Source organism: Solea solea, chromosome 21 (assembly GCF_958295425.1).
Source record: "Solea solea chromosome 21, fSolSol10.1, whole genome shotgun sequence".
Classification (NCBI taxonomy): Eukaryota; Metazoa; Chordata; class Actinopteri; order Pleuronectiformes; family Soleidae; genus Solea; species Solea solea.
In genome coordinates, this window is record NC_081154.1 from 14830622 (window position 1) to 14853073 (window position 22452).

At 39.9% G+C, this 22452-nt stretch overlaps 2 protein-coding genes across 2 annotated transcripts in view; one reads left to right on the forward strand and one right to left on the reverse strand.

Moving 5' to 3' along the window:
- Positions 1-1142: 1142 nt before the first annotated feature.
- Positions 1143-12918, reverse strand: LOC131448606 (synaptic vesicle membrane protein VAT-1 homolog). The gene is made up of 6 exons (XM_058621211.1): positions 12255-12918; positions 7155-7362; positions 4744-4914; positions 4536-4625; positions 3670-3908; positions 1143-2652 (listed from the first exon to the last, which is right to left on the reverse strand). Exons 1-6 carry the CDS (start codon positions 12636-12638, stop codon positions 2458-2460), a joined length of 1287 nt encoding a protein of 428 aa, XP_058477194.1. The 5' UTR covers positions 12639-12918; the 3' UTR covers positions 1143-2457.
- A 4887-nt stretch (positions 12919-17805) lies between these two features.
- The window catches only part of LOC131448607 (rho-related GTP-binding protein RhoN-like), a 34538-nt gene continuing 29891 nt past the window's right edge, over positions 17806-22452 (forward strand). The window contains exons 1-2 of the mRNA XM_058621212.1: positions 17806-18157; positions 20225-20312. Coding sequence (XP_058477195.1) covers positions 18053-18157; positions 20225-20312 — 193 coding nt within the window. The 5' untranslated portion in view covers positions 17806-18052. The remainder of the gene's footprint in view (positions 18158-20224; positions 20313-22452) is intronic.

Here is a 22452-nt window from a genome sequence, read left to right on the forward strand (position 1 = left end):
CACCTCTGTTTAAACAACTCAAATCTGTAGCAACTTTTACAAGGTCTTATAAATGGACATAGAATGATATTCCAATGGTTTAATACTTTAATTATTATTATTATTATTTTTTTCATATTATATTTAGACTGTATTTTACATGCCTCTTATGTTTCTTTTTTGTAACATTTTCTTTGAGCTGCTGAACTGTGAATTTCTCTGTGAGATGAATAACGTATCTATCTCTATCTTAAAGTTGTGAACAAGGGGAAAATGTATTCATTCTTCAATCAATTTGGACTCACAAGAGAATCAGCAAATGACTGCAATATCTGTATAACACACACAGAGCAGTACATTCTGCTCATGGGCAACATTATAGAGTGTGGAGACACAGTATATGTGACTGACCACTAGATGTCCCCCACTGCATGAGTGATTGTGAATACAGCATATTACTGACAGACTCACCATAATCATTTTTGTTTCACATTTTAAACTTTTAACTCTTTTTCCTTTTCATTTAACTCTAAGCAAACATAAACAATATATAGCATTAGTATGTTTTGGTGTAAGAGCAAAAAGGAAATATCAGGTTCCACTGTGCTTCTATATAGTTTATCCTTAGTCTTATCAATGAGTCTTTAAAGAATCTGGAGAACAATTACATCACATGTTAAATTTGCAATTTGGTTACAAGTGTGTTTGTTTGGGCTTATGCTTATGAGTGAGTGACTCCAGCTCAGACTCCACTTCCCACTCTGAATCCACATCAGGTCTTACTTCCTCCTGCATGAAGAACTGAGGAATACCTGGCAGGATACTCCAAAACTCCTCCAAGTGTCGCAGAACGTAAACAACGTGAAGAATGTTATGTGAATTTACGTTTAACAATACAACAATTTATACAGGAGAGGGAGAGAGGAGATAAAAATTAGTGAGAGAGAGAGCAGGAGTGAGGAATGTGAGGAGGTGCTGTGATGGAGGACGGGCGGAGGGGAAACTCTGGTGCTTTTCTTTTTCTGTGGCAGCATTAAATTACAGCCACAGCTGGACGAAGCATTTAAATAACTCAAACTCCAGCATTGCAGATGGAAATGTAACAATCCTGAGCTTCAACGTGAACACTAACTGAACACAGGAGCATTAGCTGCATGACGACAGCAGTCTCGACCCAGTTTAATGAATAGCTTTTTAACCAACAGCACTTTCTGTATACAGAATATAGAAGACGAATATTATTAAGAAAGCAGCTCAGGTCAACAGCTCTTTGACAAACAGGACAAAGTTCAAGGAAAAAAAACACTCTGCTTCTGTGTGTGTGTGTGTGTGTTGTTTTGCATCACAGTATTATCTCAAGTGCATGACATTGTTTAGAAGAAAACCCAGGAGCCTTTGCCAAGGCGGGAAGTTCTGCTAAATGTTTCCCTCAGTTGACTTGGTCAGCATTGTAAAAGGCAGAAATTCAGCATAAACATGTGAGAAAACAGCAAAGCAGACGCCATCGTTTTCCGACGAAGACTCTGTGTCTGAAAACAACAAAAGAGTAAAAGCATGTGAATATGCTTTCTCTGCGCGAACGCTGAGTCAATGATTCTCAATTATTGTTCTCCCTTCAACACATACATGTGGGGAAAAACACATGTTCTAATTATTATTATTGTTATTCCAGATGTTTCATTAGAGCATCTCAATCTGCCTAAATACAGATGAAGAACACAATTAACTGATACACACCCCGAAATGATCAAACCTCACAACACATCCACCTACACACAAAGAGCCGCTGAAGTACTTTTTTTATTTATTTTATATTTTATTTATTTATAGTCTTATCTTTTTATGTAGCGAGAGGCAGAGCCAGTATGAATACACAGTATAGTTATATGTATAAAAGATACACAGAGTATATTTTTGTGTCACAATTTTACAAATGTAGTCATTTGACTTTCCTTTAGACAAATAATAGAAAAAAAGCTCCTCTCTTATGAAAATCCTTCTAAAGACAAGCAAGTTAATTAGTGAAGCAAGAATATTAGATTATTATCTTCTTGTTAAAATGCCTCAAACTTCATAAAGCTGACAGTAAACTCTATTGGAGGAAGGGCTCAATGCTTCAAAATCAGAAATGTTTCGCTAGATCACTGAATAATATACGCTCTACTCGTAGTTTCGACTTAAAAACATCGCTCTATACGTGAACTAACTCGGGAATAATAATACAAAAAGCAGATATTGATATTGGCAACATGTTTTCCTGAGCCAGGGCGACAATACTTTACACCTCAGGTGATGTGAGCTTTTATTCAAAATGTTATCTAAAGCATTACAAACACGGACATATTGCACGACACAACTGGAAAAATACTGATTCATGGCATCCTGCTCTCCTGCTCATTTCTCTCCCTTTTCCATGAACGTTTTAAAAACAATGGGATAGCTCGGTGAGGAAGTGCAACACAGATTAAGAACTCGTACTCAATCATTCTCTGCTTTAACTTCCTGTGCGACCTTCTCCTTCTTGTTGTTGGCGGCAGTTTCCGCTTTCTCCGCATGTTCTCCCAGCTCGGCTTTGGACTTCGGTTTCTCTTTTTCCTCTTTCTTGGGTTCAGGAAGAAGGATGACTTTCCCAATATTTTGGCGCTCGTGCATGCGCCTCATGGCATTGACGACCTGAAGAGATGGGATGTGCACTGAAGGTCACTTTCCACTCAAAATAAGAGCATGTCTCTCATTCAAAAAAACTGGACTGCACCATTTGTGTGCACAATAAAGCCATTACAGATGTGAAAAGGCAAAAAAATGAGAAGTGAATCAATGAAAGTGTTTTTTTAGCACTGTTAAAAATGTTTTTTGTGCCACTATTGATCAATAATTCCCTAAAAACCTAACAGTCTAACAGAGAGCAGGTTCCCACACCTTGATTGACATCAAATTCAAGGAATTTTCAAGGACTTTTCAGGATTCAATTCCCTCAAATTCAAGGACTGAATGTGCTGGCACAGCTTAAGATGGGAGGGGGCAACTTGCAAGAGTCGCTTTCCCCCATGGAGTCCTCTTTCATTGATTTACAGCACGCTCTACATCTGGATAAGTGACTGTCCTGAGGATCTTGGTCACAGTCAGTCTCTGTCATTTTCTTTGGTGAGACAGAGATCTTGGGAATTTGACTTTCACAGGCATCATCACGTCATTTGAGAGAGAGAGGGAGAGAGAGAGAGAGAGAGAGAGAGAGAGACAAACGCAATAAAAACGTGTGTCACTCAGGGCAGAGTGTGACAGAGATAAAGAGATCTAATCCGTCATATATAAAACAAGCATGTGTGCGTATCTGATGAGAGTAGTATATATCGTCATATAATGATTTGCTACCACAGCATATGAGCTATGGAAGACGGGGGGGGAAAACAACAGCAGTGCAGCAGATTGTGCATTATAAATGTCAACAACACGCTTTGACAAAGGGATGAAAACATTGTCTGAATGACAATGGCAATTGGATTATGCTGAGGCTATGGAAGTGAACAGATTATACTCTCATACACACATAGATATGATATATCATATACAGTTACAGTCCAGATTAATAGACGTAGAAAGCCAAACAATGCTGTCTTTCATGCTGTAGCGACTCAATATTAGAAATGTATAACATCAGGTGAATTGTTAATTGTTAAATAGGACACGTACCTCCTCAAAGTGATGGCAAGAGTCGATGTGGGGCTTGATCTTTCCCTGATTGTACAGCTCCAGCAGCTTCGCCATCGCCCCGCGGAAAAGTTGCTCATCAGTTATGTAACCGAGGTGGAAGCCACCAATGGCCTTGTTGGTCGTCATCAGTTTCAAGGCGCTGAGAGAGAGCTGGTTGTACCAGATCTTTGCCAAGGCCAGCAGGCTCCGCTTCTGACCCGTCACACAGTTAGCTGCACCTGGAATGAAGCGAAAAAAAACAAAAACACTTGTTGGTTATAGACAATCATAACCGACAAAGTGTCTTCTATGACATAGTGCTTTAGCAACACAGATCACCACCAATCCAGACCTGGATCCAGACCTTTTCAAATACATCAGCACTGTACATGTGCCTGATTTTGTCTCTACACACTCTGATGCTAAATACTGCTGACCCACAGTGTGTAACTGGATGTAAATGATGTGTGATAAAAAACAAATGCTGTATAGAGATGTACTGTATGGGCGTAACGACAAAACTGTTACCTGTAACGTATGTAAAGTGGTAAAACTAGTTAAAAATTTAGTTAAAAATTGAAATCCCAGCCTAAAAATTGATAAACGTCATTTTTATGCTATTTAAAACAGCCTTGAGTTTATTTGGCAACCCCTCCCCCCCCAAAAAACTTACCATAACCCATCTGTGGGTATAACTGAGTTGAAAAGTGTTGCAAAATACTGGAAAAGATTCTTCCCGATTTAGACTGAGAAGCAACACTCTGCATGGCAGTCAGAATATAGACATGTGCAATAAAACTGTGGAAAGTCCAACACAGATACAAATAAATGCATGAAACGTGCTCTCGTGTCTCCAAGCGTCTTACCAAAAACTATAAGGGATCCCATGGGTTTTAACAGGTTAAAGGATTTCTGGGTGTCTGAGCCACCAAGTGGGTCGAGGACAATGTCCACACCTGCAGAGAGACAAAAATCAGGGGTGAGAGACTGATGCCCGTGTGTGTGTCTCTAACAAAAAGACACAAATATTATGTAAGGTGTGCAGCACACGGAATGAATCAGGTCTTTTCTTACCCTTTGGGCTAATTTTGTGGATTTCCTCCGCATAGTCTTTGGTACGGTAGTCAATGGGGTGAGTAACGCCGCCTTGGGAAATGGTCTCGTGTTTGGCGGCTGAGGCCGTGCCGAAAACAGTCACGTCGGGCACCGTCCGACACAGCTGGGTGGCAGCGATACCAACACCACCTGCAGACATGAGAACAGAGGCTGTGACTGGATTGAAATGCTGAATTAGACACTATTATATTCTTAACCAGGCACCTCATACTTTGCCTGAGTATATTTTCCCACAAGAAAGATCTGGAAAACGTTGAGGTTTAAGGTCTTTTCACTTCCACAAGCAAAATAAACACATCTTTTTTTACATATTGGGCTTTGACATACAATTCCCTGCACACTATTTCAAGCAAATACACCTATTTTATTTTAATTTTCATGAAAACTGTTTGCTTTGCCCCATAATAAGAAACACGTAGGCCGATTAGCTGGCTAATCTCTTATGGCCTAAGGGCAGCTGCCATTCCCAAACTTGCAGTTAATCTGGAAATCCTCTGAGTTCCAAACCTTAAATCACGACTATAATCAACACAGAAGACTAGGATAAATAACTCCCATATATATTATTGTTTTCATGTGAACATGGGATACAAATATCCGTCCACTTCACGTCATTTCTGAACTTGCATATCTTTAAACAGATGCATGTGGTTATTACAGCGGGACTCCATGTCGTATTTGACAGATTAAGCTTCACAACAAAGTCATTATCCATCATCATAAATAACAATTTACCAATTCAAATAAACAAATGAAAATACGGAAATGGCAGAAATGGATACTTACACATAAAATGTCACAATTATTAAACCCAAAAATCAACACGGAGAAGCCTTTAACAAGCAGAACATATCATTTGAATCATGCCATCTCCTTCAGGCAGGCAGGTAGATAAGAGAAAAAAGCACTTCTTAAAATCTATCGTACATATTTCACAGCAATTCAAATTTTTAATGCCCTTTTGTGCCCCACCTGCAGTACCATCAACAACGAGAAGGGTCTAACTGCAGACCACAGACCCACTACACTACACGCCCCCCCACTTGCACACTTTGGGCATGGCTGAGCCTAAGGGAACCATGTGCTTCCTTGCAACACAAACCCCTAGTGGCATGGAAGAACAATTACATAAACAAAGGAAATTTGGCTCCCACTTCAGCTCATGCCTGACCTCGTACCATTGTACTATCCCTTCCTGTCCCTCTCTTCATATTAACCTTGTGTTGTGTTCAGCTGACGACAAACTCGCTGATGGCTTGGCCTCTATGTTCGGCCGTCATCTCACTTTGAACGCCATCTTTTAACGCTTTAATCTTGTCTTTAAGACTGAGAGAAGACACAGGTGTTACAGGCTTTTCTGCCGCCACACAAGACGACAGAGCAAAGGCTTTTATTTCGGAATGTGACAGTTGATCGCGCTCACTGTTTTGGACATACTGTACATTCCCAGCCACGTCTTAATTACTCATTTGGACCTTTAGCTATTTTAAAAATGTGTCACCGGCTGTTTGGACGGCCTTTGTGGTTCCCACACCCTCAAATGAGAAACATCTGAGGGAGTGTCTCATTATAAACTATGTTATGATAAGAGTGAGGCACGGGGTTGATCAGAGACGTTTGGGCTGACACTGATGAGCACAAAACAAAGGAACTTAAATTGAGTTTCCCCTTAACTGCCGACTGGGAGGCTGACAATCTGTATGCCAACTTCAGCGCAGTCTGTCATGTTCTGCCACAATTGCTTAATCCAGGGTTCCCACACCTTGGTTGACTTTTCAAGGACCAAGTCCTTCAAATTCAAGGACCAAATGTGCTTAAGATGGGAGGGCAACTTGTGAGAGCCGTTTCGCCCATGGAATCCACTTTTATTGATTTACAGCATGCATGCTCTACATCTGGACAAGTGATTGTCGTGGGGATCTTGGTCACAGTCAGTCTTTGTGATGTTGTTTGGCGAGTCAGAGTTCTTGGAATTTGCATTTCCCAGACATCCTGTAATTTGCTCTCTCTGGCTTAACGTAACTCGCTCATGGTTCTGCGCGGGATCTCACGTCAACGGTGGACGGCGTCCACAACACAGCAAGGGCACATGTAGCAGTAGGTGGTGTCGTAACATCGGCGGTGGGACACATTTTTTCTAAATAGCCGCTTCACTTAATTCTTGCACTTTCAATGACCCCTGTCTATTTTGGGGCGATTTTCAAAAAAAGACCCTTTCAAGGATTTCAAAGACACATGGGAACCCAGTTAATCTCTGTGGATTTAAAGTGCACAGTGAACTCTTGCAGCTTGAAAATAGAGTCACATGACTTCTGGAGCTCTACATGGCTACTTTATTCAACCATGTGTAAGCGCTGTGCGTGTCTCACCTGCGGCCATGTGTATGAGCACGCTCTTGCCCGGCTTCAGGTTGGCCATGTCAAATAGCATCATGTAGGCCGTTAAGTAGTTCACAGGAATCGCGGCCCCTTCTTCAAAGCTCATCTGGTCGGGCATGAGAAAGGTGCGCTCATTGGACACGACAACAAACTCCTGCCACATGCCACTGCGGCTCATTGCAATGACGCGATCTCCCACCTGAGAGAGGAGAGAGGGGAGGTTACTCTGGGAATCAAACATTACAAACAAACTTCCTTTGTATCAAAAGTGTTATGTGACTCAGTATCACATTTTGGTATGTGAGGAGTTACATTTCATCAGTGTCTGTGGGCCAAAGCATGCAGATCAGAGACAGAAGAGAAGAGAAAGTGCATAAGAAATAATATGTGAGTTTGCGTTAGAGCTGAAACAATTAATCGACACAGATAATGACTGTCACAAAAGAGCCGTGAATGTAAAAATATACTATTCCAAGAGGCATCATGGGAGATGTTGTTTCTGCCTTGTGTGCACGTTTCCTTCCGCAAAGACACACTGCAACACTTGCCAAAACAAAAGTGAAGCTCACAGGAAAGTCTGATGTGATTGTGAACGCTCAACTGCTTCCTGTTAACACTGCGCTGAGCGACACTCACTTCCTGTGACACATACACCCATGGACATAGATGTTGTTGTTGTTTTAACCAACGTTCAACACAATTGACCGTGCGGTTTATCGCTGCAGTATTGGATCAATGCATGAAAGAACATTAAACACAGCGTGTGACACATGTTTTACACACTTGTTAATAGCTGACAATAAAGGAGAAGTAGAAGTGCACAAATATGGCAATGAAAAAATACTCTACTGCATTCAGAATCCTAATTTATTTAAATTGTTAAAGCAATAGTTCAGAGGGGAAAGAGCCTTTTCCATTGCCGGTCCCAAACTTTGGAACGTCCTCCCGCTCCACATGAGACAAGCCCCCTCACTGTCCATTTTTAAAACTCATCTTAAAACCCATTTTTATTCTTTGCTTTCACCTCAGCATGAGTGTTCTAGTGTTTTATTGTTTTTATTCTCTTAATATTTGTATTGTTTTATTGTTTTTATTGTTCTAACATTTTTATTGTTTTATTGTTTTATTGTTTTATTGTTTTAATTGTTTTAATTTTTTTATTGTTTTACGTTTTGTTTTATTTGTTTTCATGTACAGCACTTTGTCTCAGTTACAGCTGCTTAAATCGCTTTATAAATAAAGTTGAGTTGAGTTGAGAATAGTTCAGGTTTTTAGGTGTGGCTTGTAAAAATGTTCTAAATCAATCACTCTCCTGCAACAAATAATCATCTTTTTGAGCTTACGTGGACACAGAAGTCACTATTTTGAACATGCATAAGAACTAGTCACACGATAAACCTTGGAAGCCCCGAATACTAACGAGCCAAAGCGGGCAGTTTTGCCTCCGAGCAGAGCGAAGGTGGACACACTTCATTCGATAAATCTGTTCCCCACTTGTGCTTGTATACGGAAACAAGGGCAGTAATCCAGTTGAACGGCATAGCTGAGCTACAATCATAGCTCGACTTGCCTGGAAATTCACTGTAAAGTCCCGACTGAGGAGTGCACAGCACGTTGTGTCAATACAACTGCACTTCTAAAAACCAGAACTATTCCTTTAACGTCCATTCAAGTTGCCCTCATTGCTGTCATAAGTGCCCCCATGAGGAGTCGTGAAGTAGTGACTAGGAGTTGCCAGCGTATCACTAAATGTAAACAATGATATTTTGCCATATCAACAAGAAACCTCCAGTAGGTGACGCCAGGCAACCAAACCAACCAAACCATTTTGACAGGAGGCGACACTGTTTCCATCCATAGACGTGTAGAACTCGTCTCTTCACCAGTTATTTTGATAAAAAGTGGAGATGGGGGATCGCTCTTGTGCACCAGGATGCTTAGAAAAATCCAAACAATGTCTGAACTGACTGAGGCAGCAAAGGATCAACATCTCCTGAGTGCTGGGATGTAAAATCTCTTACTTTGTTCATTCCCCACACTTTATGGTGCGGGGAATGAGTATCACAAACCTCCAGTCAGAACGAAAACTAATAGGCAAAGTCATTCTTAAGATATCATGGATGTAGATTTGTCATTTGTTAGAGAATGGACACTTTAAATTGACCGTGGGTGTGAGAGTAAATGGATGTTTGTCTTTATTTTGTCCTGTGATGGACTACTGACCTGTCCATGGTGTATACTGGTGTGCCTTTTCGCCCTATGTGAGCTGGGATGAGCACCAATGCTGATAAAGCAGTAGAAGATGGATGGATTGTCTTTTGTTAGTTGGCTAAAATCAGTTTCACCATGTTTTCAGTGAGTAAGAGCCTCCAATAAACTTCCATATCCCCATCTAAAGCCGCCCCTAGAAAGCTGTATGAAATGTATAGTCACATAAAATGAAAAAAAACAAAAGAAGTAATTTCTATCATTTCTAAACACTAAAATAAAGACATCTGCTTAAAACTGAGCAGACAGCGAACACGGCTGTGAAATAAAAGAGAGACAACATTGTTCCACATCACATCCTCTCATCACATAAAAATAAAGGTGATGAAAGAGCTCTTCTGTGCAGAACAGATGGTGCGTCTCTTTCTAAGCCGTCCACCGCGGGTGAATCCATCACAGAAATAAGTGCTTTTATCTACACAATTATCAATCAAGGTGTCGGGAGTGTGAAAACAGACTGCGCTCAGCGACGAGGTCGTCACACTCACTGCAACGGGATCCTACAGAACACACCCACACCCTTTTATGCTGCAGTGGAGAAACCTCAGTGCTCGGTCTGACCGCTCAACCTCTGGAAACACCGATGCTTCCTTGTCTGTTCCTGTTCGCTGCATCTAACTGCGGCCCCCGTCCCACACTCTCTGTCTTCTGTTTGACAACAAAAACGTCTGTTTATTATACTTTTTGGACATTTAAGATGTGTTGCCCGAGCCCAGTCTGGATCTTTCAGCCCATTTTCAGAGGCATGGATGGAGGGAGGAATGAGATGTGGGTGGAATAAGTGACAGAGGAGGAGAATTCCATACTGATACTGAGAGGGAGGACAGGGAGGAGCTAAGGAAATACTTAAAACACACACATCTTTAACTTAGCAATGATATCCTATAGCACAATATAATGTAAACACTGGGAGCAACAAATAGCAATAAAACCTCCTGCTTGGAACAATAGGTCAAAACAATACTAAGTGCAATGCTATATGCATTAATACAGAGTTTGCTGGTGCTTGTACGGATAAACATAGGTGATGTCACAGAGCTCAGCATCTGAATTTGGTTCATGTTGGACAAACTGAGCAAAACGTGTAATTTTTGTGAAACAGATGTACACACAACAAAAACACACAACTCTTGTGTGTTATGATGTGAAATTGCTGATTTTCTGTATGGACTTTGGTGTGAGGAGTTGAACACTTCCATTCAATGGAAGGGGGGGTCGACTCTACCCCTGGTAGATTGTTGTGATATCGTTGAGTCTTAAGTTTATATGGTTTTTTTTTTTCCTTGGGTCCCTGAGGGTTGCCATGTTTCTACTAACAGTAAGTTTAAAGTTTACACGTCACGCACAGTGCAGTGAGCATTGTATATTAAACCATCCTGAACTATCCCTTTAAAGGAGGCATGGAAAGTTATCATATAAATATCCATCTTTATCAGACCTAATAAATTAAAAACTTTATAAACTTGACCTCTGGAAAGCTCTTATCAGGGCAAAGGTAGATCTTGTCTTGGCTCGTGCCAGAAGAAAAACAGCACAAGGACAGACTGTAAATAAATAAACACTCACCTACTCACGATGGCACAAGGTGAGATTTAATGGACATATAAAAATGGAGGTTAAGATTTTCATTTTCAAATGAAAACTGGTTGTCGGTCATTCAGAAAGGAGATTAAAAACATCATTTAAATGACTTGTATAGTGTGTCTTAGAAGAAGAAAACAGCAGAACCCAGTTAAGCAACTGCCTGAAGGCCCTGAAATGGCTGCGCACAATGCTTCTATTTGGGGACAATGGCCAAGCGGAAGGGATTTGGGCTTGTAACTGGCGGGTTGCCAGTTCAAATCTCCATCATGTCAAGGGCTGCGGTACATTTGAGCAAGGAACCACCAATCCCCATTGCTCATTGTTAATTCGACACACATACGGTGTATTTCTAGTGCCAGTGCCAAGCCCAGATAAATGAGAACGGTGAATTAGGAAGGCCATACTATAATAATATCTGCCAAATCACATATGCAGATCATCCGCTGTGGCGACAGCTAGTGAGAGAAACAGAAATCCATCCAATTCATTGAAATATAGTCTTTTTCCGGTCTTTTCTACTTATGCTATTCACATTTGGTTAATGTATATAATTTTGTGTTTACAGGGCTGATAACATCAGTAAACCTTTTACCGAGGAGTTAATGGTCATGATGGACATGCAGTCAACTTTGTAAATAATGTTCCCATTTAGAGGAAAATAGACTATAGAGTATGACACACATGAGTGGACACCTATGTGATTGACAGCTGGTATCTTCCACTGGAGCCTTGTTTGCAGGTGATGCAGCAACCTCATCCGTCCATCCATCTCTTATCTACTGCTTTATCCTCTGCATGGGGGCTGCAGGACTGCTGGTGCCAATCCCAGCTGGCATGGGGCTGGGATTGGCTGGGATTGGCTCATCACACCTACAGGCAATGTTTTTCATCATGTGGGAAGAAACCCGGAGAAAACCCACATGCATGCAAACACGGGGAGAACATGCAAACCCCACACAGTAACACAAACCTGCAACCGTCTTGCTGTGAGGCAACAGTGCCAGCCACATGTGCCACTGTGTTGCCCATGCAACAACTTCTATTTACAAAAAAAACATCCTCAACCAGAGCTTGACAACCAGATGATGACCATTTTATATATCAATATATAAATGGGTCTATGTTGATGTAGAGGCCCCCAGGATACTTTCATCTCGGGCCCCAAACATCCTTCCAACGCACCTGTACAACAGAAAGCTAAGAAATACAGACAAGAAAGATCTGGAGAAGTGTACTCACTTTCTTATCCTCCACATCCTTCCCGACCGCCTCGATGATCCCAGCTCCCTCCATTCCCATGATGACCGGCGGGGGTGGGAGGGGGTCGTACAGCCCCTGTCTGCCCATCAGCTCGGCAAAGTTGAGCCCGCACGCCTTGACCCGCACCAGTACTTCTCCCGCCTGCAGCTGCGGCGGACTCAGCGTCTTCACCTGCAGCTTCACTTTGTCGTAGCCCCCGTACCCAGTGAGGAGGAGAGAGCGGCAGGAGAGAGCTTTCTCCCTGGCTGCAGAGCCGCTGCTCCCAGACGCCTGCGCTGCTGCAGCTGGACCTTCATCCTGCATCTTCTCCTGCATCTTCTCCTGCACAGGCTCTGCTTTAATTTGTGTTTCTTCACTTGACATGGTCACTCACCACTTGTGATGCGCGTAATGTTCTGCTCTGGAGGTTCTTTACAGTCCAGATCAACAGCTGCAGTCTATTACTGGGCGGTCCAGAAGACACACACAGACACACAGACACCCAGGCAAGAGTGCACAATAACAGAAAAAGTTTCTGTTATTAAACAAACAAAATGTTTAAAACAAGGACAAATGAGTTTCCTCAGAAAATACTTTCCCAAAATGAGTTTTTGAACGTGTGGTTTCCTGTGTGCGCGTTGCTCTCAGCTCAACAAGTGACCAGTGTCAATAAATGCACTCAAGATACAAAATCCGGTCTAGATTTTCACAATAAAACCTTAAAATGTTCAGTAGATTTTCCAAAGTTAATTTTGTAATTGTATAATTTTACATTCAAAGATATGCTAATTAACATATTTATGTTATTTGTGATGAACTTTTTTCTTTGCTTTTTGCCTCATAAACATAAATCCTGTCTATTCAAGTAAAATAGCCTTTGAGCTCCATACATCAATGAAATGAATGAAAAACAGTGAGATAACTATGTTTGTATCTAAAACAATGAACAGTGAGCAACAAACTAATTATTGAGTAAATGTGTCGCATGTTCTGAAAAACACAACTCTGTCTAATTCAGTACCATTAAAAGGTAAAGTTACTAAAATCCTTGTGAATACAATCAACAAAAACAGAGGAAAATAAATCACATTTATACATATTATTACGGCTTTGCAAAATGTGAACCATAACAACATTTTAATACAGAAAATAAAACAATGTTTAACACTTAATGCAGTTTAGACACAATTAAAATCACTGTCTGACATTTATTTTTATTAAAAGCGTATTCATTGACAAAAAAAATACCTTTTTAATTGTTAAAAGGCCTAACATATAACATAAAAAAAGGTATATTGATATAACCTAACATAATACCTGCTTAAAATCTTCTGTTGTCAACACTGATGATCAAAATATTTTATTTTGAATGTCGAATTAAGGAAACTTCCGGTGAGTTAGCAGCTGTTGTCACCTGACTTGACGCAGGTCACAGAGTGACCGTCCCACTGTGTTGGCGGAATGCTCGGAGATGTGAGCCAGAGCCTGCGGAGACTTTGAAACCGCGGACACTGGAGCAGAAACGGGATCATGTGAGGCATAAAGACTGTAGTGTTTGGTTCATACAGACAAAGTGGACCAGTAATATCCTTTCTTTCTTTGACTAAGAGCACACATTCACATTGTATGAAAAAACAAACAAACAAGAGTCACAGAAAAAGTAACGATGCCTTTTGTGAATAATAAGTGGTTGCATCACAAAATAAAATCTAAAAATAAAGATATTTATTCATCTACAAAGAAAATATACTACACTACAAAGAAAATCAATATTTTAAAATTGAAATGGTCCATTTAGAGGGGAATGATTAGGATGTTAATCTGCCGATGTTAATCTGTGGCCTATGCTCCGACAGGGGCAAAGGGCCTAAGTAAGTAAGTAATCTGCCAAAATAAAAAGGGATTTACACAAACAACATAACAACAGTTGATAATAATATGCACAATTTGTGAAATGTGGTTAATTCTGACACACAGGAAGTATACTTTTTAAAAGAGGGAAATAACTTATCTTTAATATAAGAGGCCACTCGTCCTCTTACCCTGTGTGTGTGTGTGTGTGTGTGTGTGTGCACAGAGCTTTATACACTGGTAAACACATGACCACACAGGTAACACAAACATGCACTGCACTCACACACTCTTGTGTAAACACAAATACACACATCACACAGCTGGGACACAAACATGCTGTCAGTCAGTGTAAATAAGTGATTGCCTAAGATTAACCCTTACCGTAACATTAACCATCACAGTTAAGTGCCTAACCTTAACCCTAACCTTAACCTTAACCATCTAAGTGCCTAACCTTAACCTTTACCCAATTCTACCCCTAACCCTGAAACCAGGTCTTAACCTAAGTTGAGGGCCCAGACAAAATGTCCCCACAAAGATGTTTTTTTATGGTTTTTTTGGATTTCATAAAGATATAAATACAAGTGCACACACACACAGTTTTTAACATTATTATTTCAATGCTTTATAAACCTGTTGACGTATACGATATATCACTTTTTCCCCCATTTAAAAAACAACACACGAGATGTAATTCACACTGACCTGTGGAGTGATTTATAGCTAAAGAGAAGCTCCATCTTCACCAGCACTGCTATGTACCAGTGTGGTGCGTTGAATGTTTTATTCATCTACAAACTAAAAACAGAAGATTAAACAGAGTTTCCGATCATGTTTCCTCCATATTTTGAAATATTACATTTCAGGAAACATAGTTTATCTCCAGTAAAATAAGCAGTGGTGACGGTGACTAAGCACATTTGCTCAACTGGTTTATCTCTAAGTACAATACTGACGCTTCAGATGCTTCCTGTTTCTCTGCTGCTCAACATTTCAGGAGGAAATACAGTATTTTTAAATGTTTCATTGCTCAATAGGTGTTTGTGTGGAGATTATCTGAAATATGCACTGCTGCAAATTAAACTATTCAAAGCATAAACTCACATTAGGTGCATTCACTTTATACTCGGAGGAAATTTTGACAATTATACTTTGTACTTTTACCTTTAGTTGAGGACAGGGTCTTTATTTGACATGAGTTTTAAATGGTAAATGGTCTTGATGATCACTCAAAGCTGCTATACACAACACTTTTTGCCATTCACCATTTCACACCCATTCACAGTCTTGTATAAAGTACCTTAAAGGGAGTAAAAGTACAAGTATCTTAACCAGAAAATGACTTTGGTAGAAGTTGAAGTCACCTTAAAAAAAATAAAAATAAAATAATGATAATAATAATAATAAAGTCTTAAAGTATATGACATTTACTGTACTTAAGTTTCAAAAGTAATTTTCCTGGCTCTGCTGGTATGTGTCCTTGAGCAAGACACTTCACCCCCACGTTGCAGCTTGTGAATGGGTGAATCATCAAGAGTAGAAAAGTAGTGGAGTAAAAATAAAAGTTGCTAGAAATATAAACAACAAAGTACAGTACAGATAAATGTGGATTTTGTGCTTAAGTACAGTAACAAAGTATTTGTACTTTGTTATATTACTACACTGGATATTCATACAGCATTTCTTTATGCAGCACGTTTTTTATCACACATCTTTCACACTCATTCACACACGGCACAGTGTCTTGCCCAAGGACACCTCTGCATGTAGACTATAGTGGAGCCAGGAATCAAACCCACATCCTCTAAGATGAAAGATGACTCGCTCTACCACTGAGCCACTGTCACTGTTGATTCTTCAGCAGAAAAAAAGCACAAAAGCAAACAGAATTGTTTCCAGGGTTATTATACAATCACACATGAACCAGAAATATGACTCTTGTGCTATTGATTTATGCATAATATTAATATCCCCGGGGACACAGGAAGTAACACTAGAACGTTGCACGACCACAGTCAAGTTACATTCACAAATAAAGAGAAATGTTTGACACATGTGAAACAGAAAAATGGAAGCAAACAGAAACTTTCTAATAATCTCGTAGAAATGAACTCCAGCGTAATTTACAAATACAATTCCACACTCAGTGTTAAACCGGATTAAATGAGAAAATGGGTTATTTACCAGAGATTTTAGTATCATTTAAAACAGTATCATTTAAATTATATATCTTAAAAGAAGAAGAAGAAAATTGGCTTAAGATTAATGATGACATACTCCCTGTTAACATCCCAAACCCATGTTGAGTGTAGTCTTCAGGATTGCCTGGCTCTCTCTGACCAGAGGATGGCGCTGTGGCACCTGTCAGAAGTCATTTGCTGCCTGTTTCATTGACGCGAAAAGACAAAAACCAACAGGCTGTGACAAAGTCACTTCTGGAGTTGAATGAGCATGTATATGCTGCCACACATATCTGCTAACTACACAGCACAGTGACATTTGATTCTCACCGCTGAATTAAAATAGACTATGACAGATTACGAAGAAAAACATGTGAGTCATTAGAGAATTAGTCAAGACAATCACCACAGTGATGTGTTAGTCTGTTGGCCTGACTCATAATCTTAGAGTCGAATATAAGCCACCATTTATTCTCAGTTCTATAACATTTACTCTATTTACTATCTATCTATCTATCTATCTATCTATCTATCTATCTATCTATCTATCTATCTAATAAACATGTCATGTGGACTGTTTGGTATTAATGTTAAAGTTCACTGAGGGAGAGAGGGGGGAAAAAAAGAAGCTTGTCACCTGAAACGCAGCATGACTATACAGTATAAAGTCAACCAGAGAAAGACAGAGCACGACCGGAAACTTCTAGGTGTTTCCTTCAGAGTAAAAGCATGACACACAGACGACACAATAACGTACTAACTGCTTTGAATCTGAGTTTACTGTATTAAGAAAACAATGATGGAAGGATACTTATAGACTTTTTAGTCCTACACCGTGACTTATTTAGGACTATTAATCGCTTTAATATTTAGTATAATACTTTAAACATGTGGGTGATTATATGGAGTACATTGATGTGATGTATTATATGCAGTGATGCTCTTACACAATAGTACATACACTGTTTATATATTATAGTATATAATAGATCCTCATAGAATGAATAACATTATTCGACATGGATTGAAGAGAACACAAAATGAATAATACAAATATTAGACCTTTGAATGTGATTAGAACAGCACACTTCTATTGTTCTAATCTATAGTGGTTTCCTTTATTTTCTAAAAACCACAATGCAATCCAGTTTAAGAATGTGTAAAAAAAAAAAAAGGTTCAAATTATGCAGCTCTCTCACTGCCTATGAAAAAGTAACTCAGCAAATTAAAGTCGCTACGGTAAAGTCAAGTTTGAGGAAGCAGGATTTAAATCAACTTAGCATACACTTTTGACAATTAAAATTATTTACAGATAACAAAAAATAACGTAAAAATTATTAATTATGAATGAAAACTACATTGTGGCTTTAACATAGTCCTTCGAATGAATTATTTTTGAGGCAGCTGTGTTTTTGACTTTTTATTTTATTTTGAAACGTCTAACAGGAAGTCGGTGTTGAATTACGCGGGCTTAACAGGTGTCCTCGGTGCCACCGGTGGAGCAGGGCAGCGCAGCGCAGCGCAGCGCAGCAGTGCGCAGAGCGCAGAGCATGTAGCCAAAACCACACGAGAGTGAGCAGCTGGAGTTTCTCTGCCTCTTCAGGAGAACACACTCTTTATTTTCCCCTCACAGTTTTCACGGTGTGTGTGTGTGTGAGTGAGACAGAGTGTGTGTTTGTGTGAGTCTCACCCCACTCTGACCGCAGCTCAATGACAAGCAGGAGTGAGACTCACTGATACTTGATCATCACGGGGCCACGAGCGATGGAGAGCAAAGGATTACTCCGCTGTAAGATCGTGGTGGTCGGGGACACGCAGTGTGGCAAGACGGCTCTCCTGCATGTTTTTGCCAAAGACTCGTATCCAGAGGTGAGAGACTGTCATTTCATCCAAGATAAATAAATAAATAAATAAATAAATAAATGGATAAATAAAAAAAAAGGAAATAAAGAGACGGAGTGTAGTGTACGCACACATGAGTGATGACTGCAGCGCAAAGTGCGCGCGGAGTCTCGGGGAGGAAAAAAAGTCTCCGTCTTCACTGACATTTACAGCAACTTCTGGCAAAACACTTAAATGACACATAACTGCCGTCATATTTGAGTTATTTATTTTTATGGATTTTCTCTTTATTATCATAGGATTATTTGACCAAATTGCACAATGTGATAAGACTTCTACTTTATTTATCGCACTATTGTTATCGCACAATCATGATTGTGATTATGATTGTTATTATCATTATTATTATTATTCTCTGTGGTGTCTGTCACAAAGTGCGCTAAATATCTCAGTCGTCGGTTGATGGTGCCTCCAAGAGCTGCCAGGTTATTTCAGCACAGTTTGACCACAACAAACAAACAAACAGACAAACAATCGATCAAACAAACAAACAAACAAACAAACAGTGAGCCGAACTGTATGAGGTTTGTGTAGATTATAGAAGAAAGCTTGGCATTTAAAAAAATGTTGAATGAGAAAATATATATATATATATATATATATATATATATATATCATGATGATTTTGATGGATAAATATTGAAATATTGATTACAGGACTGTCACTGTTGTTTATTAGAGCAATCAAAGCTCACAAGAGAATAGGTTCTTACTTGGTTTTAGCCACGAAAACAACACAAGACACAGCATTATTTAAAATCTCCAGGAAGAATGACATCATTTTTAATATTCTAAATGAATATGTTCAAGCCTGCGAATGTGATGTTGTTCAAAGAACGGCTGGTTGTGGAATTAAATGTGTCTAGAGAACAATTTCCATCAACTCTGCGTTGTTTTTACCACTAATTAAAGCAGGCTATGCTGATGTCAACATGTAATGAGTTGGCATACATGCTTATTTTATTATTTTATAAAAAACGTTTCTATTTAAAAAGAATAATCTAGGATATTGAAATCAGAGCTCATTGACCTATAAATCTGTGAGTCTGGACATGAGTCAAAGCTCAGGAATGACACGCACACACACTCTCACACGTTTGTGCAGCAGTCATTGTGAGGACACTCGTTGGCATAATGCATTCCCAAGCCACTTAACACTTAACACTTAACACTTAACACTTAACACTTAACCTAAACCCAATTCTAACCCTAAAACCAAGTCTTACCAGGTTTTTCAGTCCTCACAAAGACACCCATACAAGAACACATTCACATACACACACACTCACATAGAACTTGCACTGGCTTCCATGACTTTGGACAGACTATCTAAAGTGTTATCCCTTACCTTAAGCATAACCACTTAAAGGGGACATATTATGCAAAATCAACTTTTTAATCATTTTAATACTTATATTTGGGACTCTGGAGGCCCTACCAGTCGCCAAAGTGTGGAAAAAGAATACTCAGTACTTTTTTCGTGGTCCCCTTTTGTGTAAGTATAGGCGATAAAACACGCAATGTTGAATTCCCTGCGCATTATGACGGCAGCATGCGCATTTCACCGCAAATGTTACCACCCCACCAGGAAGTTTACTTCGAGAGCTCCACCTTAGCTCCACCGTGTCCCTATAAAATGCGAGAGTGCAGGCGAGGGAGGAAGAGCAGTATTATGTGTGTTTTACACTAACTTCCAGCCTTAGAGGATTTTATATAACCTTTTTATGCCTAACCCTGTAACCTCAACCTAACCACAATTCAAATATTAGCAAATATTAGCCTTAAACTTAATTAGTTGTGTCTCATTAGGACCAGGTTTTGGTCTCCATGAGGACAACCGGTCCTGACAAGGTCAGTGTTTATGCCAGAAAATGTCCCTAATTAGGTAACATATACAAGAAAACACACACACGCACACGTACAATCCTCATCACAGCATAAAACAGCTGATTCACCGCATATCATTTCATTCACGCCTGTTTTTCTCAACAGTTTAAAAGCGTGTGCGTTATTTTAGCCTCTGTGTCATTTCAGAATTATGTTCCCACCGTGTTTGAGAACTACACAGCCAGCTTCGAGATCAACAAGCAGAGGATCGAGCTCAACATGTGGGACACGTCAGGTGAGACGCACGTGTGTGTGTGTGTGTGCGTGTGTGGGGCAAGATTATCATGCCAATGTAATGAGAGGTGAGCTGCATCACGTTGACTCCTCAGAAGAACATGACTGAGTCAAAAACACAACACACGGCACATCATTTCCAATATTCCTAACATTAGATACCTGACACAGGTACACAGCTCTGACACACGCCTGTGTTTCTGCACACGCCTGTATTCACGCTGCCCTTATGTAAGTGTCCTGGTATTTTATCAGCCCTGCGAGGAGAACAAGTCATCTTGTTCTAAGTACCTGTCACGGAGTAATCAACCTTTCAAGAGGAACATCAGGTTTTTCCAAGTGCCGCTGTTTGAAGTAAACTACTGATGCTGGCTGAGAACCAGTCTGATACGCGGTGTCACAACACAAAAGAAAAACAGATTTTAGCTGCCTTTTACAGAAGGCTCAATCACAGACAATAAAACTTGTTTGTACAGCGGTTTAAGCCAATGATATCTTAAGCATGTGTTTCCTGCTTTATCTCGTCATTGGAAAACTAAAGTTTATAAACTGTTTACAAAAAAAAGAAGGTGTTTTTAGCTTATGGTGTCACAGGAGACTCTGATCTACTGCTAAATCTCGTTGGTAAATTTGTGTCACTTTGGTTAATCTGACAACACAAAGGACAACAAAGGATTTCAAAATCAAAGCAGGAAATAACACATTCAGTTTTGAACTCGCTGATGGACGCAGCGGTCCCATGATGTAAAATCACTGTTTTTCTCTATGGACTTTGGTGCAGGGAGTGACTGTGCTTTAAGTGAAACAAACTTCAGTTGTGACTAGTGACTAAAATCAGTTCTTCCTTGTATCAGTCTCATTTAAACGTTGTCTCTGTTTGGTTTATGTCCTCTGGCTGTGTTAATGTGGTACAAACATGCTCATGTGAGAGCTGATTTCCTAATCTTTTTCTTTTATAGACTCACACAGTCATAATTTATGTTTCTATAATGAAAAGCAGTGTGTGAGGCTCCGACAGCTGTGTCCTTTCAGCCTCCAGCGCTGAGGCAACTTTCTCCCTTTGTTCACCTTTAGGCCATTTTTCACATTTCACTTCCACCTCCGTAACAACACCCAAAAACCAGCTCTCACACGAGCGCAGAGCGGCTTTAATGCACAGCGTTCCATTAGCCTCCACCCATGCAGTCAGACAGACAGACAGACAGACAGACAGACAGACAGACAGACCAGCTAGACGAGCTGAGGATTAAGAGCTGCTGCTGCTGCTGCTGCTGCTGCCGAGGCTGGTGTTGCCTGTTGGTCTGCACTGGGTGAGGCTGCTCCACTGTGTTTGTACAACACCCATTTAAAATTACCTGTTATGTGTCACACACACACACACAGGTTCATACAGTGTCCTCCTAAGGACTAAGCATTGACTTACAGTCATTTGGACAGCTTGAAAAAAAAAAAATAAAATATCCCTAACCTTAACCATAACCAGTTCATATCTAACCAAAACCATAACTTAACCACAATTGAAATCTAAGCCCTAAACTTATCCAGTTAAATTGGGTTCTGCCTCATTATGACTACTGGTCCTAAGGTCAGTGTTTATGCTAAAGGTTGTTTTTATGTCTTAATGAGGACACATGATAGACATAATGTATTCCCTAGCCCCTTACCTTAGCCTTCACCATCACAACTAAGTGCCTAATCCTAACTTTAACCCTTACCTTAACCCTAACATAAACCCAATTCTAATCTTAACCCTAAAACCAGGTCCAAACCCCCACAAAGGCCTTTAAAGATATGAGGACCAGCACAAAATGTCCTCACTTTGCCAAAATGTCACAAAGAACACACTCATTCACACACTCTCACACACTCACACACACACACACCCTTAAATCATTGGAAAAATGGGTTAAGCATTTACTCCACCACATGAAAAAATTCATGTGTCATTCATAAGCTTAATATGTCATATTAATGGCATGTCATTGTAACTCAGATGTGGAACCGTGGACAAAGTGGTGTGAACCTTTATAAATACTTTTGAAGGGTGTCATTAAAAACAACACTAAAACCTTCTCTGTGTATACATTTAAGAAACATTCACTTAACTACTGTATATACTATACTGTGTGTACAATATATTT

What these genes read in the sequence shown, in the direction of transcription:
- LOC131448606 (XM_058621211.1), bottom strand. Translation starts at nt 12,638, where the DNA reads ATGTCAAGTGAAGAAACACAAATTAAAGCAGAGCCTGTGCAGGAGAAG. An exon ending in AGGATGTGGAGGATAAGAAA is followed by an intron (nt 7,363 to 12,254) that starts GTGAGTACACTT and finishes CTCCTCTCTCAG; the next exon opens with GTGGGAGATCGCGTCATTGC. An exon ending in CTTGCCATCACTTTGAGGAG is followed by an intron (nt 2,653 to 3,669) that starts GTACGTGTCCTA and finishes CCATCTCTTCAG; the next exon opens with GTCGTCAATGCCATGAGGCG.